Source organism: Eulemur rufifrons, chromosome 6 (assembly GCF_041146395.1).
Source record: "Eulemur rufifrons isolate Redbay chromosome 6, OSU_ERuf_1, whole genome shotgun sequence".
Taxonomy (NCBI): domain Eukaryota; kingdom Metazoa; phylum Chordata; class Mammalia; order Primates; family Lemuridae; genus Eulemur; species Eulemur rufifrons.
The window spans coordinates 37,991,565-38,006,304 of record NC_090988.1 but is presented as its reverse complement, the minus strand read 5'-3'; the positions used below and the strand labels follow the sequence as shown (position 1 = coordinate 38,006,304).

At 42.2% G+C, this 14,740-nt stretch overlaps 1 protein-coding gene across 2 annotated transcripts in view; it reads left to right on the top strand.

The window, feature by feature from the left end:
- Positions 1–14,740, top strand: part of FAT3 (FAT atypical cadherin 3) — a 488,418-nt gene that overhangs the window by 404,520 nt on the left and 69,158 nt on the right. For both annotated transcript variants that reach the window (XM_069469075.1, XM_069469074.1), the window contains exons 10-12: positions 2,304–2,500; positions 3,502–3,655; positions 6,623–6,856. In XM_069469075.1, coding sequence (XP_069325176.1) covers positions 2,304–2,500; positions 3,502–3,655; positions 6,623–6,856 — 585 coding nt within the window. The remainder of the gene's footprint in view (positions 1–2,303; positions 2,501–3,501; positions 3,656–6,622; positions 6,857–14,740) is intronic.

Here is a 14,740-nt window from a genome sequence, read left to right as displayed (position 1 = left end):
TGAGGGATCCTTTTCTATTTGGAAGAATTGTTAAATACTCAACCTTAATTATTTATTGATAGTCTCTGAATTCTCAATGGATGATTTAAAAGGACCATCCCATTGACTTTACCAAAGTAATGAGTATAAAGTAGCTTAAAGCTACTGTTACTATTAGCAGTGCCAACCACCAACTGATTTTAATTAGATTTAACTTTTGCTCTGGATGTAACACAACTTGGCTATGCTGCCTCAGATTAACAAAGGACCATTAATCATTTTATGTAACAAAAGAACAGTGTGGGCCTGCACTGAAAGCATTTAATAGAGAGGTTAAATTTGTGTGCGCTGAAATAATTTTCAACTAATGCATAATTGAGCCCAGGCCAGTGGTGGAGGAAAGTGATATCCCAGGGAGGACCCAGAACCTCCCAGAGCAGAGTTTCCCGGCCACACTGCTCTTGACGTTTGGGGCCGGATAATTCTTCACTGTGGGCGGTTGTCCTGTGCATTGTAGGATGTGTGGCAGTGTCCCTGGCTTCTACCCACTAGACGCTAGTAGCGCATACTGCCACCACCATCACCATCCGCACACCAATGTGACAAGCACAAGTGTCTCTAGACATTGACAAATAGCCCCAGAGGGGGGAAGGGCACAGCTGTCCCAGTTGAGAACCACTGCCCCAAAGGAATGTGCAGCCCCCACCTTTTCTGCACTGTCTGCCCAATTTGGTGCCATTGATGCCGTGCTTGTCCCACAGTGCTGAGGCCCTCAGACGTCCCCCTACCCCACCCCCCCCATATTCAAGAGTGCAGCCTGGCACTCAGAATCCCACTCCTCCCCACTCAGTCTCTCCAGTAGGACCCTGATGTTTGCCTCCTGCTTTTAACACATTGACTGCCACACTAGGAAAAAAAAATTTTTTTTCCTTGGGGCCACAGTATTTTATTACAAAAATAGAATAAAAACTTCAAAAACAAAAACGATCCTTTCTAATTTAATGAAAATTGTGTTATTTTTTATTGTTTTGTATGCATGAATTATATGCAATTTGAAAAATAGTTCACGCAGCTCCCAAAGTGAACAGGCATGTGAGTAACATATGCTTTATGAGGCCCCGGGCTCAAAACTAGCATGAGTTAAATACAACTCACATGGCAATGAATGTGTTAAAGATTCATTATAAGTATGTGAGATGGCTCCACTTTTTCAATGAAGTAACAGCATGCAGTATGCTTTTCCTATGTGTTTGTTTATTGTCAGTCTTTCCCTCTAGAATATGAGCTCCACTATGAGAGCGGGGTTTTTTGCCGACTTTGTCCACTGCTGTAGCCCTGCTGCCCAGAGCAGTGTCTGGCCCAGAGTAGGTGATGAATGTTTGTTGAATGCCCAAATAAATGAGACGGTGATCATCCAATCTGACTCCTAACTTCTTGCCAGTTGTCTTGCACAGTCTTTCTCAGTGTTTGAAATGACATTATTTCCCTCTTAGGGATTAGAAGGTCAAGGTAATTTTCATCTTCCCTCCTGTTCCTATCTTGTTCTCTAAGCTACTTTTACCTCCCTATCGTTTAATGATATGCAAAAGTAATATTGCTGAGACCACTGTCAGTGCTTCAGCCTCATGAAAAGCTGTTCCACTGTATCTCTTCTCCTTTTCTTCCACTTTCACCAGTTTCACTCTGATAAATTTGATCTAATTGCAGTGCTTATTTTTGAGCCACTCCTTAAGTGACCCCTCCTCAGGGCTATTTAATACTAATGGGCCTTCCTCTGTCATGTAAACTTTTCTCCCCCAAATCCCAATCCTTATGAGAAGAGCACAGCTGTATGATAAAGCCTTCATTAAAAGATTCCTTAATAGAACTAACTGCCTTTCCTTGATTGCATAATCAACAGCTAATGAAATTGTCTTGGTAACAAGAGCTACAGTGTATTACATCCTCTCTTGAGACTAAGTGGAAAGACAATTGTGTCATCCTGAGAAGAGGATTGATTGTTCACAGTTTGAATTTGATTGTCCTTAAGGGGAACTAAACAAGAGATCATCTCCAGCTTCTCTAAATGGATTTTATTCTCTTGGAAAGTTACTGTTTTAGTTTCCACACAAGCCAAGCGTATAAATATCATGCTTTGTTGCAAGAGAGCCAAAGGGAATATCAATATTCTTTTTTACTATCGTAAATGATACAGTTTGAGGGGCACCTGGATGACCCCCCATGGGCCTCTCAGGGTAGGTGTCGATTAAGGCATTTCATTGCACATCTTCAAATTCTCTCTTTTTTTTTCTTTTCTTTTTTTTTCTTTCTTTTTTTTACTGCAGGAGGAAACCCCCGAGGACGGTTTGCCCTGGGCCTGGTGCAAAGTGAGTGGAAGGTCTATGTGAAGAGACCTCTAGATAGAGAAGAGCAAGACATTTACTTCCTCAATATCACTGCCACCGATGGGCTCTTTGTCACACAGGCCATGGTGGAAGTGACAGTCAGTGACGTGAATGACAATAGCCCAGTGTGTGATCAGGTAAGATTTGGAGATACAGCTCTGCTTTTTACTGTTTCTCTAAAATGAAATCAAAAGCCATTTTGCTTTTCTTCTTAAGGCCTTAAGGCCAGGCAAACCTCTACTCTTATCTCTACTTGGCTATAAGAGGGCAGGAGGTGGAACCTGGGATGAAATGTTCTAAACATGAAAAGAGGATAGGTAGCAAGATGGGTTACCTAATTTTACTCCCCCCCCCAAAAAAAAACAATGTCTTAAAATGAAATAATTTTTAAGTAATTCATAAAAAACCTTATGACTTATGCTGTCTAAATCACTGAAATCATAAAAGAGAAATGGACTGCTCTATAGGATAAGATACTGGTTTGAAAAAGTTTACACAACTGGTTAGTGGCAGTGTTGGTAATGAACGCAGATCTCCAGGCTGGCTGTGAAGTAGCCTTTCTACTACTATATAAAACGTGATGCCAACTCAAGGTGCCAGTCCTAGATTTTATTTTTGTTATTACTGAAATCAAGTCACAATTTATTTTTTCCATACCACGTAGACCAAGAAATAATATTGGTGCCCTATAGCTTAGAAAAATATTACAAATAGATTTAATCTCTCACACTAATGCCAAATGCCAGTTGTGGCTCTTTAAAAAGTTGAAAAGAGTCCATAGGACTCATTGGGGCTCAACAGGATGGTGTATCATAGTCCATGTGTGATGTGTGTCATGGTTCCAGAGGGGTGGGATTTTATCTGTTTTATTCACTGCTGTATATCTGGCCCCTAGAATGGTACTTAACACATAGTAGGTACTCAATAAATATTTTTTGAATGAATAGGCATGAGAGTGGTAGGGCAGCAGATATGCAATGTTTTATAATATACTATGGTTCTCTGGTAAAGGGAAAAAGTAGAAGCTAAATTATAGAAATGAATTTTTAAAGAAGTCATAAAGTCATATACAATGCTAAATATGGCAATTGCCCCACAAATACGAATGACTTAGTTACCTTTATTCACCTTTGCCCAGGTTGCATATACAGCATTATTTCCCGAAGACATTGCATCAAATAAAATCATCCTGAAGGTCAGTGCCAAGGATGCCGATATTGGATCCAATGGAGATATACGATACTCACTCTATGGATCTGGAAACAATGAATTTTTTCTAGATCCAGAAAGTGGTAAGGCGAAATTTATTCTTTGGGTAAATGCCATTGTTAATCCATGAGAGAAGTTAAACTCTCATATGGTCTCATCACTAGTGGATAGTTAGTATATTTTATATCGTGAGGCAGAGGGAAAGCTTTCCCTACTGTCCTCTCTAAGAGTTCACGGAGATGAACTGACAATAGGCAGATTAATAAAGGAATACAAATTTATTTACATGCACATGGGCACTGGAGTCCCAAAAATATGAAACTCAAAGAAGGGCCAGATGGTTGAAGCTTAAATATTCTCTTCATAGGAAAGAGGAAAGTGGGGGAATATAGGTAATTGTAGAGGGGTAGCAAATTATTTTTAGGGGAAATGAATGGACTGGAGAGGCAGACATTATCTTGTAAGTGATTCTCTTAGAAAACTCAGTGGGACCAGCAAATTGTGGGCAGGTGAGGAATTGAATTGCACTGTGAACAAAGGCTGTCTAATTATGCAGATAAAGTCTCCCAGGTCATCTCTTGGAGCTGTCTTCAGAAGAATAGATGAAAAGTCTGTTTGGTGGTGATACCTTTTGGTCATCTTTCTCTTCTCCAGTGATCAATCTCTCCTGGTTATTTGATGACATTCCTAGGGAGGAGGGTCATAAGACAATTGTAGTTCTTTTGGAAAGAAATTTCCTCATCAGATAAGGAAATTCCAAGGAGTTCCTCCCTGCACTTGGGATGGGGGAGAAAAAAACAAGGGAAGGTTAGAAAGTTTTTGATTCTGAGGCATCTTCTAAGGCCTTCCAGATTATTTTAATTCAAAGTGTTTGGCATGCCAAAGCACCGTACTTTGAGGTATTGTTCTCTGCACCCCCAACAATGTGATGCTCAGTGTCATGGACTCTATTTAAGAAATAGTAGGAGCATATGGTGTCCAAATATGTGTGCTCTGGACCACACAGACTTTATTTGGTTTATAAAACTTGCCTGGACTTTACCTACATTTATTAGCATCAGTAAGCAGACATCTCTATTTGCTTCCTCTGTTTCTCATATCTGTGAGTTAAGGCATATGCTTATAACAGGTATAAATCAAGTTACATCACAAATGCAGATTGCCATGCAAACCAGACAGCAATGCATAGGAATGAGAGTTTTTTCATTTTGAACTCCCTTTTGGATCCCTTTCTGATTCTTACTAACATAGTTGTCTGGTTTTTATTGAACATTCAAGCTATGAACCCTCAGATTTGCTTGCATATTCAGGTCAACTTTATAAGGTGCAAGGTTATATAAGCTAAAGGCAGATGGCTGCATTGAAGGCCAAAGATAATGGAAAAGTCATTTTCTATGGAGGCAATTATTTTAGTGTTGTGAATTGGATGATCCATCCAATGGCGATTTGTCAATGAAGTGTAACGATTGACTAGCTTGCGTATTTCCAGCTGTGTTGGTCCTCACGAACAGTAACTAACTACTGAGTCTCTAAAAAGATAGTGGCTCCTCCCTGCCCACTCCCATGTCAGTTGTACCCTACTGGGAAGCCTTGACTTAGCTACATGCGAATACACTATTTAGCTGTCTGGGGCTAGCGATGATTTACTCCATAGGTAACATTTATTGAGTAGCTGGTAGACATAAAAACACTTTATGGGATATTTGTAGTAAACTCCAAAATGAACAAAATGAAACATGTCTAAGGGATATTATAATCCAGTAGGGAAGACAGACAAGTAAACCAATAATAATAATAATGAAAGACAAATGAAATGAGTGCCCAGGAGAAATATAAGGGGAGCTATATCTGGGCACAGAGGTAGAAGTAGCTAATATTCTGAAGAGAGAAAAAAGGCAGCTGTTTTAAGGAAGAGCTAGCATTTGAACTGAGCCAGGAGTCTAGTAGCTAAAGCAGGACACTGTAGGTTACAGGGACAGCATGAGCCAAGAGCACAGCACATGCAGGAAATGTACAAACGTGGCAGGAAAACAACTTCAGGCCAGCTCATGGAGGGCCTTGAATGTCACACTGGAAAGCCACCGGCTGCTTTTTGAATGGGAGAGGGAAATGACCCAACCTGTATCTGAGAACTGGCTGCAACAGGGATGCCATAGGAGGAACTGCTTGATAAATATAGGTATCTTGATCTGAGTAATGTCTACTAATTTTATTGAAGACTTATAACATTTCATGAGTCATACTTTTTACCAAACAGCATTTATTCAGGTTTGTCACTGGACTTGTTATCATTATCTATTGAAACTTAAACAACAAAAGTCTCCATGGGAGCTGGTGTCCGGCACAGCAGTTCCAGTGGTTAAAAAGCAGACACAACATACCTTGATGCTGGTTGCCAAGTCACTGCTTCTCCAAGCCCCTCAAGTTGTCTCCCACCCGACCCCGGCCCCAGTACCCAGACACCCTCCCGCAACCCGGCAAGTAAAGGCTCAGCCCTGGCACAGTAGTGGTCCTTCAGACCCTGCTCAAGGGTCAAGCCAGCCTCTGTTTTGATTGCCTGTTTTCCCCTAAAAGGTGGAATAAAAAGTTAAATATGTGGAAGCAAAGAGAGTGGCCTTCTGAGTCTCTGGGTCGTTGACAGTACTGACCACCAGAGAACTAGAGATGCTGGTCCATTCTCTGTGCTTTTTCTGGAGATACAGCAGAAATCCAGAGACTGATCTCCAGAGTAGATCTTGAGAGGTTTAAAGAGCTAAGGGGCTTCTCCATTTAGCCAAAAGAAAGAACCCCTGATACCAGAGATTTCCCAAAGGGACTAATGAATTTGAAGGTCATGAAGCTGGTTTGTTGCTGCATCCAAAATCTGATCCATTTTTCCTGATGCCTAAAAATGATTAAATTTTCTATATCTTTCAATGTATTGGGGTACTTGGGCCTAATGCCATTGGTCCTTCCTGTATTGGGAATTCTTTATATAATTGACCTCTGCTCCTCAAAGAAAGACAGTTTTTGACAAGCCAGGCCAATCATGCTGCCATTTCCTTTCTCAGGCGAGTTAAAAACCTTGGCTCTGTTGGACCGGGAGAGGGTCCCTGTGTACAACCTGATCGCCAGAGCCACGGACGGGGGCGGCAGGTTCTGCCAGTCTGACGTCCGCCTGGTCCTGGAGGATGTGAACGATAACCCCCCTGTGTTTTCTTCTGACCACTACAATGCCTGTGTCTACGAGAACACAGCCACCAAGGCTCTGTTGACCAGAGTTCAAGCCGTGGACCCCGACGTTGGTAAGTCAATTGCACTGAGCCGGCCTCTGCCTGTTCACACACTGGACGCGTTGTCTTCAGGTGGTGCCTTTCCTTTAGTTTTACGAGAACCTTCATCAGCCCTGTTGGTTCCTTACCATGAGATTACATTAAACTACGTTTCAGCTCTTCAGCTGATGCGCTTCACATGCATGAGAAAACTCTGTAAGTGGTCCTCCCTCCTCTTGCTAGCGTTTGAAGAAGAGATACTACGAATTCCTTTACCTTTTAGCCAAGGGTTTTGGGTTGGTTTGTTTAAGTTTTGTGGTTTCTTTTTTTTTTGTTGTTGTTTTGACCTTTTTTAATATAAATGATAGCTTCCTTACTTGCCTGTTCCTCCTAAACATAGTTCAAAGGCTGTGTTGTGAGGCAGGGAGAATTCATTCCCAGTTCTTTGAAGAATTACATCACATGCTTCAGCTGAAATATGATAATCTCGATTTATTGTAGTGGCCCATAGTGCAAAGACCAATTACCTAATGTGCTGCCAGTCCAATGTGAATTTTTTAAACTGCCATTTTCCAGAGTATTTTCATCACATGTAAACTGACATTACTAGGAGGCAGAGTAGGGGTGGGGGAGAGAAGGAATTAGAATTGAAAGTTGCTAATAAAGTTTGTGTTCAAATCCACTTTACATAATGAGATGGTGAGTTAGAACAGACTGGAGTTAATTGCTAGGTAGACCTTCTGAGAATGCATAAGTTATTGAGGTGACTACATGATGGAATAGAAATACGAAAGGGCATATAGACAGCCTCTTGGTTGTGCATTTTAAGGGCTGTAAATCAGAGGACTAGGGAATGATGGGGTGTGTCTGCTATGCTAAACAGGCCTTTATATAATTCAGTGTCTTATTGCTTAATTCTGAATTGAAAGAAAAATTATTGGACTAATGGAAAAGTAAATACATGATAATTAGTTGAAAACAAACATAGAACCCGGGGTCTCTGCATATTTCCCCTTAGAGAAATTAGTGGCTACACTTTGAATTATTGCTTTTAAGCTCATTAGCATAATTTTCGAGGCTGAGAACCAACGCTTTTAAAGTCTGTGTATTACAGAGCTTTGTGAAAAATGGCAAACAGGAAAAGATTCCTTTATTGATATATAATTATGTAATACCTACAACTACTCTATTGTGAAGGAGGATTAGAAAACATTCTCTGGACTCTTATTAGCAGGTGACTTTTGGGGGAAAAGAGGACATAATTAATGCAAATGAATCTTTTAATCATTTTAAATTTGATTTTGAGAATGTATAATTAGGCCACAGATGAAATTTTAAAGGCTAAAAGGTTGGAATTTTTCTACTCACTCCCTGCATGAAGGAAATGGGTGTGCTCACGCTACTGGAGATTGGACATAGAAGTCTGATGAGTGCACATGGTGTTTCAGACAGTGCGGGGGTGGGGCGGGCTATTCTGCAAGTTGTAGTGAAGAACGTGCAGTTAGCTATGTCCTTTCACTTCTTTTGAGTCAGATGGCCAGGCTAGGAGTTGGAGAGGAAGGAAAGCCTAGGCTCTGGGCATTTAACAGGGCAGAGATGATGCAGATTTTAAAGAACCAAAACCAGAATGAGGACCTTACCAGCACCTCGACCTGTTTGTTTGCAGTGAGTAAAAGGCTTATGTTTAGAGCCTCAAATGGAGACCGAGGCTATGGGTACTGCTGACACCTATGTATAAAGTATATTCACCAGACCATGGTATCAGCCTCAGGACAACTCTAGCATAAAACTCCAGATTCTGGTTCATTTTTGCAGTTTTTGTAGAAGGTCTCATTTAGCTTTAAAACAACAAAAGAAAAGAAAAGAATTAAGGGAACTGGAGAAGAACAAATCAACATTTGTAAAACCCCAAGCTGTGCCCGCACACCATGGGAAGAAGAGGTGAAGGTCTTGGTCAGAGCTCACAGGGGATTCCAGGAGCAGCAGCCTAAGTCTAAGCCGAGATCAAACCCCCCGGCTGCCAATGATTGGTGGCTTATGAAATTGCAATTAGCAGACTGATCAGAACACTTACTGTCTCAAGAGTGACCATTTCTCCATCTTTCGTAAGAGATCACAAACAAGTGTGAGCTGTGCACTGAGATCACTAAGTTGTTGGGTGGGGAATTCATCCTGGGGCCAAACGAAACTTCCATCCGAAAGCTGAGTTTGCAGATGAATGGCTATTCGGCGGAACCTAGCCTTCCAGTAACTTTAGTGTGCCTACACAGTGTTCAGAAAAGTGTGAATTAGTTGTCATATTTACGAGTCACATTTTTATTAGAAATTTAGATTTCTGGCACTTTATGGAAACAACAGCACTCTGCAGAGTCAGCAATTCCAGGTGCACAGGTCCCTCTGTGGCAGGAGCTACACAGCAGCTGCCTCTTTGACACTGGCCCCAGTTCTCACCCTCCCCCTTGCCAGCCGCTTCACTTACTGGAGTTGCTCCTTACTTGTTTGCAGCCCTCTCTCCAATATGACAAGGGGATGTCTGATTGTTTTTTAGCTTTTTATTTTGAAATAATTGTAGGTTCACAGAAAGTTGCAAAGTCACATACAGGGTGGTCAAGTGCTCCTTTCACCCAGCCGTTCCCGCAGTGGTGACATCTTGCCTAACTATAGTGCACCATCAAAACCAGGAGACTGACACAGGTGCCATCCACAGAGCTCATGCAGACTTCAGCGTGCGCGTGTGTGCACGTGTGTTTCCATGCAATGTTACCCAGCTTCACGTAACCACCACCACATTCCTGCATCACAAGGCTCCCTCCTGCTGCCCCTTTAGAGCCACCCTCACCTCCCCCCGTACCTCCTACCCCACTCCTAACCCATGGCAATCACTAATCTCTATATCTACAATTTTCCTATTTTAAAAATGCTATTTAAATGAAATCATGCAGTTTTTAGCCTTTTGGGATTGGCCTTTTTTCACTCAACATAATTCCCTTGAGATTTATCTGAGTTGTCTAATTAGTTTTTTCATCCGCGTAGAGAACATTGGCTCCATTTGTGTAAATGGCAAAGATGTTTGGTTCGTGCACCTTCTTCCGTTAAGCAAATTCTGTTATCTGAAGTTGTAAATTTTTTCATCAGTGCGATGATCCGAATGTTTGTGTCCCTCTAAAATTTATGTATTAGAATCTAATCTCTAATAGTGTCTATATTAAGAGGTACGGGCTTTGCAGGCAATTAGGTCATGAGGGTAGAGCCCACGTGAATGGGATTAGTGCCCTTAGAAAAGAGGCTCCAGGGAGCCCGTTTGGCCCTCTGCCATGTGAAGGCACACAGAAGGCAGTATCCACGAGGAACGTGCCCCCAGCAGACATCAGATCTGCTAGTGCCTTGATCTTGCACTCTCTAGCCTCCTTCAAAACTGTGAGCTATAAATTTCTTTTGTTTATAAATTACCCAGTCTAAGATATTTTACTATAGCAGCCCGAATGGACTAAGACAACCAACATTTGACTACATTATCTACTAGGTCACTACAAATTGCAGAGAAAAGACAAACATATATTAATCTGAAACCTGATGCTGTAGTGTAATGAATTCACAGCCTTTACTATGACTTAGTAAACCTTCATGTCCTGGTTTTCTAATTTTAAAATATATTCATTGCTTTTAGCCAAACAACTTTTTCCCATAAATGATTCATAATGAACCAACATTAATGTTAGATTAACTGCCTAGGTCAGGAATAAAATAAAAACAGAGGAGGACAAAATAATTTTAACACCCTTATGAATTCTAAGAAATATTATGGCAACTGTCGAGATTGTAGCATTAAGTTTTTAGTTTTCCTGTCAAATGGAAATGCCCTCAATCCCATAAACTAGTGACATGACTTCATGACCCAACATTTATAAAAACATAATCTTTTCAGGAAAGAGGAGGAAAACTTTGTTGCATTGCTTTTTGGGGGTTAATATCCTACTATTTAGTCTACCTCTCAGAGGTACAATTTGTTCCCAAGTTCCCAATTTTGAGAGTTTTTAAACTAGCAAATGGAATATGCAGTGATAAGGATCCACGCTAAAAATCTGTGACCATTTGAGGCAAAAAGACATGAAAATAAAATGTGAATTTGTGCTGGAAAATAAGCCCATGATTTATTAAGGGGCCAATTTCCACATATTTGAGATGTGAGAGGACGTGTTTTTTCTCCTATGGATCAGAGACATAAAGAAAGGAAATGTTCTAATGAGCCCCACTCACTCCTTTCCTGTAAAATATTTCCTGTAAGCTTTGGAAATTTTTTTCAGTGATTTCAGAGACTTGGAGGCTCGGAACACACATTACAGTTATTTTCCATTCATTTTAACAAATATTTAGTGAGCCAATAGGTAACAGGCACCTCAGAAGGAACGGCAAGGTTCTCAAAGATGCGGAACGCGCAGTGACAGGCCTCAGGTAATATGCAGCAGTAAAAGCAAAAAAAGAGGAATCGGGAACACACATACTCCTAATGAAAAGCAGAGCTCCCAGAATGAATAGGATTTCAGCAGTCAGAGGTAGGAATGTACTCAGGAAGACAGGAACCAGGGGATAAAATCATAAAGCTGGAAAGTGTGGGCCCAACTAAATAGTTGGGAGAGAACATCATGTAGTCTGGGATGTAGGAGAGATGGATGAGACAGGAAACGCAGACCAGGCCCGACCGAGGTTGTTCATGAAGGCCAGGGATTGTGTGCTTAATTCAATAGGTGGAAAAGAACCGCTGAGCACTTTTGAGAAAAGAAATAACCATTTCTGGGTTTGGGGAAGGCTCATCTGAAAGGAGCCTCTAAAATGAATTGGAACGAGGCAAACCAGGGGCTGAGGAAGCTCCTAGGAGGGTATTGAGAAGGACCACCAGGGCCAAAATGAGAGTGGTGGCTCTGAGATTTAAAAGGAAGAAGCAGGTGACAGTGAGGTTGAGATTTCAGATGTGAAATCTGTAGATTTTGACAACTGACTGGACCAAAGGCAAGGTGGTCAAGGTTTCAAACATGGACACCAGGTGAAGGTGCTGCATGAAGAGAAATAGCATAGATCTAAAGTAGGACCTGGTGCAGAAAGAAAGATGAAAAGCTGGGGACACATTGGAAATTAAATAAGTGAGGAATAAAGATAAGTTTGCTACTCATGACAAAATAGGGAAGTCTTACCTTCCAGGGGTTTACAGTCATAGCAGGAAACAAGCATGCACAGAAGAGCATTCCAAGAAAAATAGGAGAAATGTGGTAATGGAATTGCATCTGTGAAAGTGGGGATTTGGTAAAGATTAGCCAGATAGCACATGTAAAATGCTACCCAGGTCCCTGTGGGAACCTTCAAATGAAAACAATGAATTATCAACTGGGGCAAATCAGAAAGGACTCACCAAGTGGTATCAGCATTTAAGTTGGGTCTTAAGGGTTGAGGCTTGAATGTAGACAGAGAAGGAAAAGATGGAGGCAGGGGAGAGAGAGTGAGCGAGAGAGGGAGATGAGGATTGTATGAGCTAGGATAGGCTTGTCTAGGGTGAGGTAAGTTTTTAAAAGTCTCAGTGTCTTCAAACAGCAAGAGTTTAATTCCTGCCCAGTTGAAGTGCCTGTCAGTGGGAGTCCACGCAGTGACTCGGAAATCTGGTCCCTCCACCCTGTCATCACCACCTTCTTGACCTTTACCTTCCAAGGTGACTGTAGCAGGGGGAGAGAGGGATGAAGGCAGCATGACCGCTCTTAGCTGCTGCAGCTGGGGAGAGACCATGTCACTCCGCCACTGCCCACTGCACACAAGGAGTCACACAGGCTGGCCCCCCTGCAGGTAGGGGAGGCCATGGGGGATTTGGTGAGTGCTCATTGCCTCTGCCACGATGATGAAAGCAGGAAGGGGCAGCTGCCCCAGCAGGTCCCAAAGAGGTAAGAGAGGGCGACGTCACTCGAGTATGGAGGGTCAGCCTCAGCAGCATGAGGGACCACTGGCCCTTAGAAATGAAAGGAAAGAGAGAAGCAGAAAGCAAAGAACTGACACCCAAAGGCAGGCCCTCAAAGGGAGGTGCAGAGGAAAGCCCAGTGTGAGGCCCACACCTGCCCTCCTGAGACAGCACTCCCGGCCTCCTCTGGAGACTAGGCCACAGGCATGCCCTGAGTGTCCCTAAGGAGCCTGTCTCCCCAAGAGCTCACATGGGCATGGGGAAAGCCCTAGAGGATTAGTGCCCTGTGACCTTTGGCAACTCTTTGGCCCCCTCTCAGCCTCAGTTTCCTCTTCTGTGAGACTGACAGTAGTATGTCCCCTTTGCCAACATCAAAGGGTCAGTGTGAGGCTCTCCCAAGAGTGCATGAGAAAGCAGTTGGAACTGGTGAGGCCACATATTCCCTCACTGGAGTTAGATCCCCCTGCTCTGAGCTCCTGAGACCCTCATGATTATCCTGGCACGGAAATGTTTGCACGTCTCTTCTCCACTAGTCCTGAACCCTTGCAGGCAAGCTCGGTGCGTAAGGAGAACTTTAAATGATAATAATCATATGACAGCTAATAATATCTACTTTTGGAGCTTCTACTCCATGCCATGCACTATGCCAAGTGCTTTGGATTACGTTATTTCCATTTCTCATAACAGCACTGCAAGTTAGCATTTTTTTTGGTTCTCTTTAATGTGCAATAAACTCTGAGGGGTTAAGTAACGTGCCATGAGCCACAAGTCAGTGGCAGGATTGCAAACATTATGAAAGGAGCCATGGGAGGGTTGGTTACCAGATACCCAGATAGTAGTGATGCTGTAGTCTAGGCCAGTGGTTCTCAAAAAGTGGTCCCAGGACTGACAGTCTCAGCATCACCTGGGAGCTTGTGGGAAACGCAGACTCTGAATAAGAGACTCTAGATCAGTGGTTCTCAAACTTTAGTGAGCAGCAGAATCACCTGGAGGCCTTGTTGGAACAGACTGCTGGACCCCTCCCACAGAGCCTCTGCTTCAGCAGGTCTGGGAGGAGAACTGCTGATTGGCATTTCAGAGTTCCCAGGTGATGCTGAGGCTGCTGTTCCCAGAACCACACTCTGAGAACCACTTGCTTAGGGATTGTTAATGCTTTTGTGTCACAAACATCTTGAGAATTTGGTGACACCTAGGGATCACCTTTTGGCATAATGTTTTGCAACTCATAAAATACAAAGGGTTACAAATAAAGTAGATTTGTCCAAACATTTTTCAAGTTTTTATGTAGCAATATGAATTCCTTCTTTAATATATTAAATAACAAGATCTAGCACAGTAGGTGTAATAACTTCCACAAATTGAACTAGCGGTAAGCAAAGGTAGGCACAGCAATAAAGTGATATGAAAATATCTGTGATTCCCATTGGTTACAACGTCACAGGTGCCGTTCACACCACAGGGATTTGTTGCCTACAGTTATGATGGAATGCCATGCTAAATCCAGTTAGAGGTTGGTGAACACAGAGCTGTCCGTCATTCCCCTCTGTGGTAGCAGCCTCGAAGAGGACACCAAACGGTCCCCACCTCCTGGAATTCACACCCCTTCCCTTCAGAGTGAGCTGGATTTACTGACTCACTGTTTGTTTTAAATTTTTAATTTTTAATTATTATAGGTATATAATAGTTGTATATGTTTATAAGGTACATGTGATATCTTGATATAGGCATACAATGTGAATTAATCAAATAAGGGTAATTGGGGAACTATCACCACAGGCATTTACCATTTCTTTGTGTTAGGAACATTCCAACTCCACTCTTTCAGTTATTTTAGAGTATACGCCAACTTATTGTTGATTATAGTCACTTTGTTATGCTGACTCACTTCTAATGAACAGAATATGGCCAAAGTGATCCCATTACTTTGGAGATTAGGTTATAAAAAGACCGTGGCATCCATCTTGGGCACACTCTCTGTA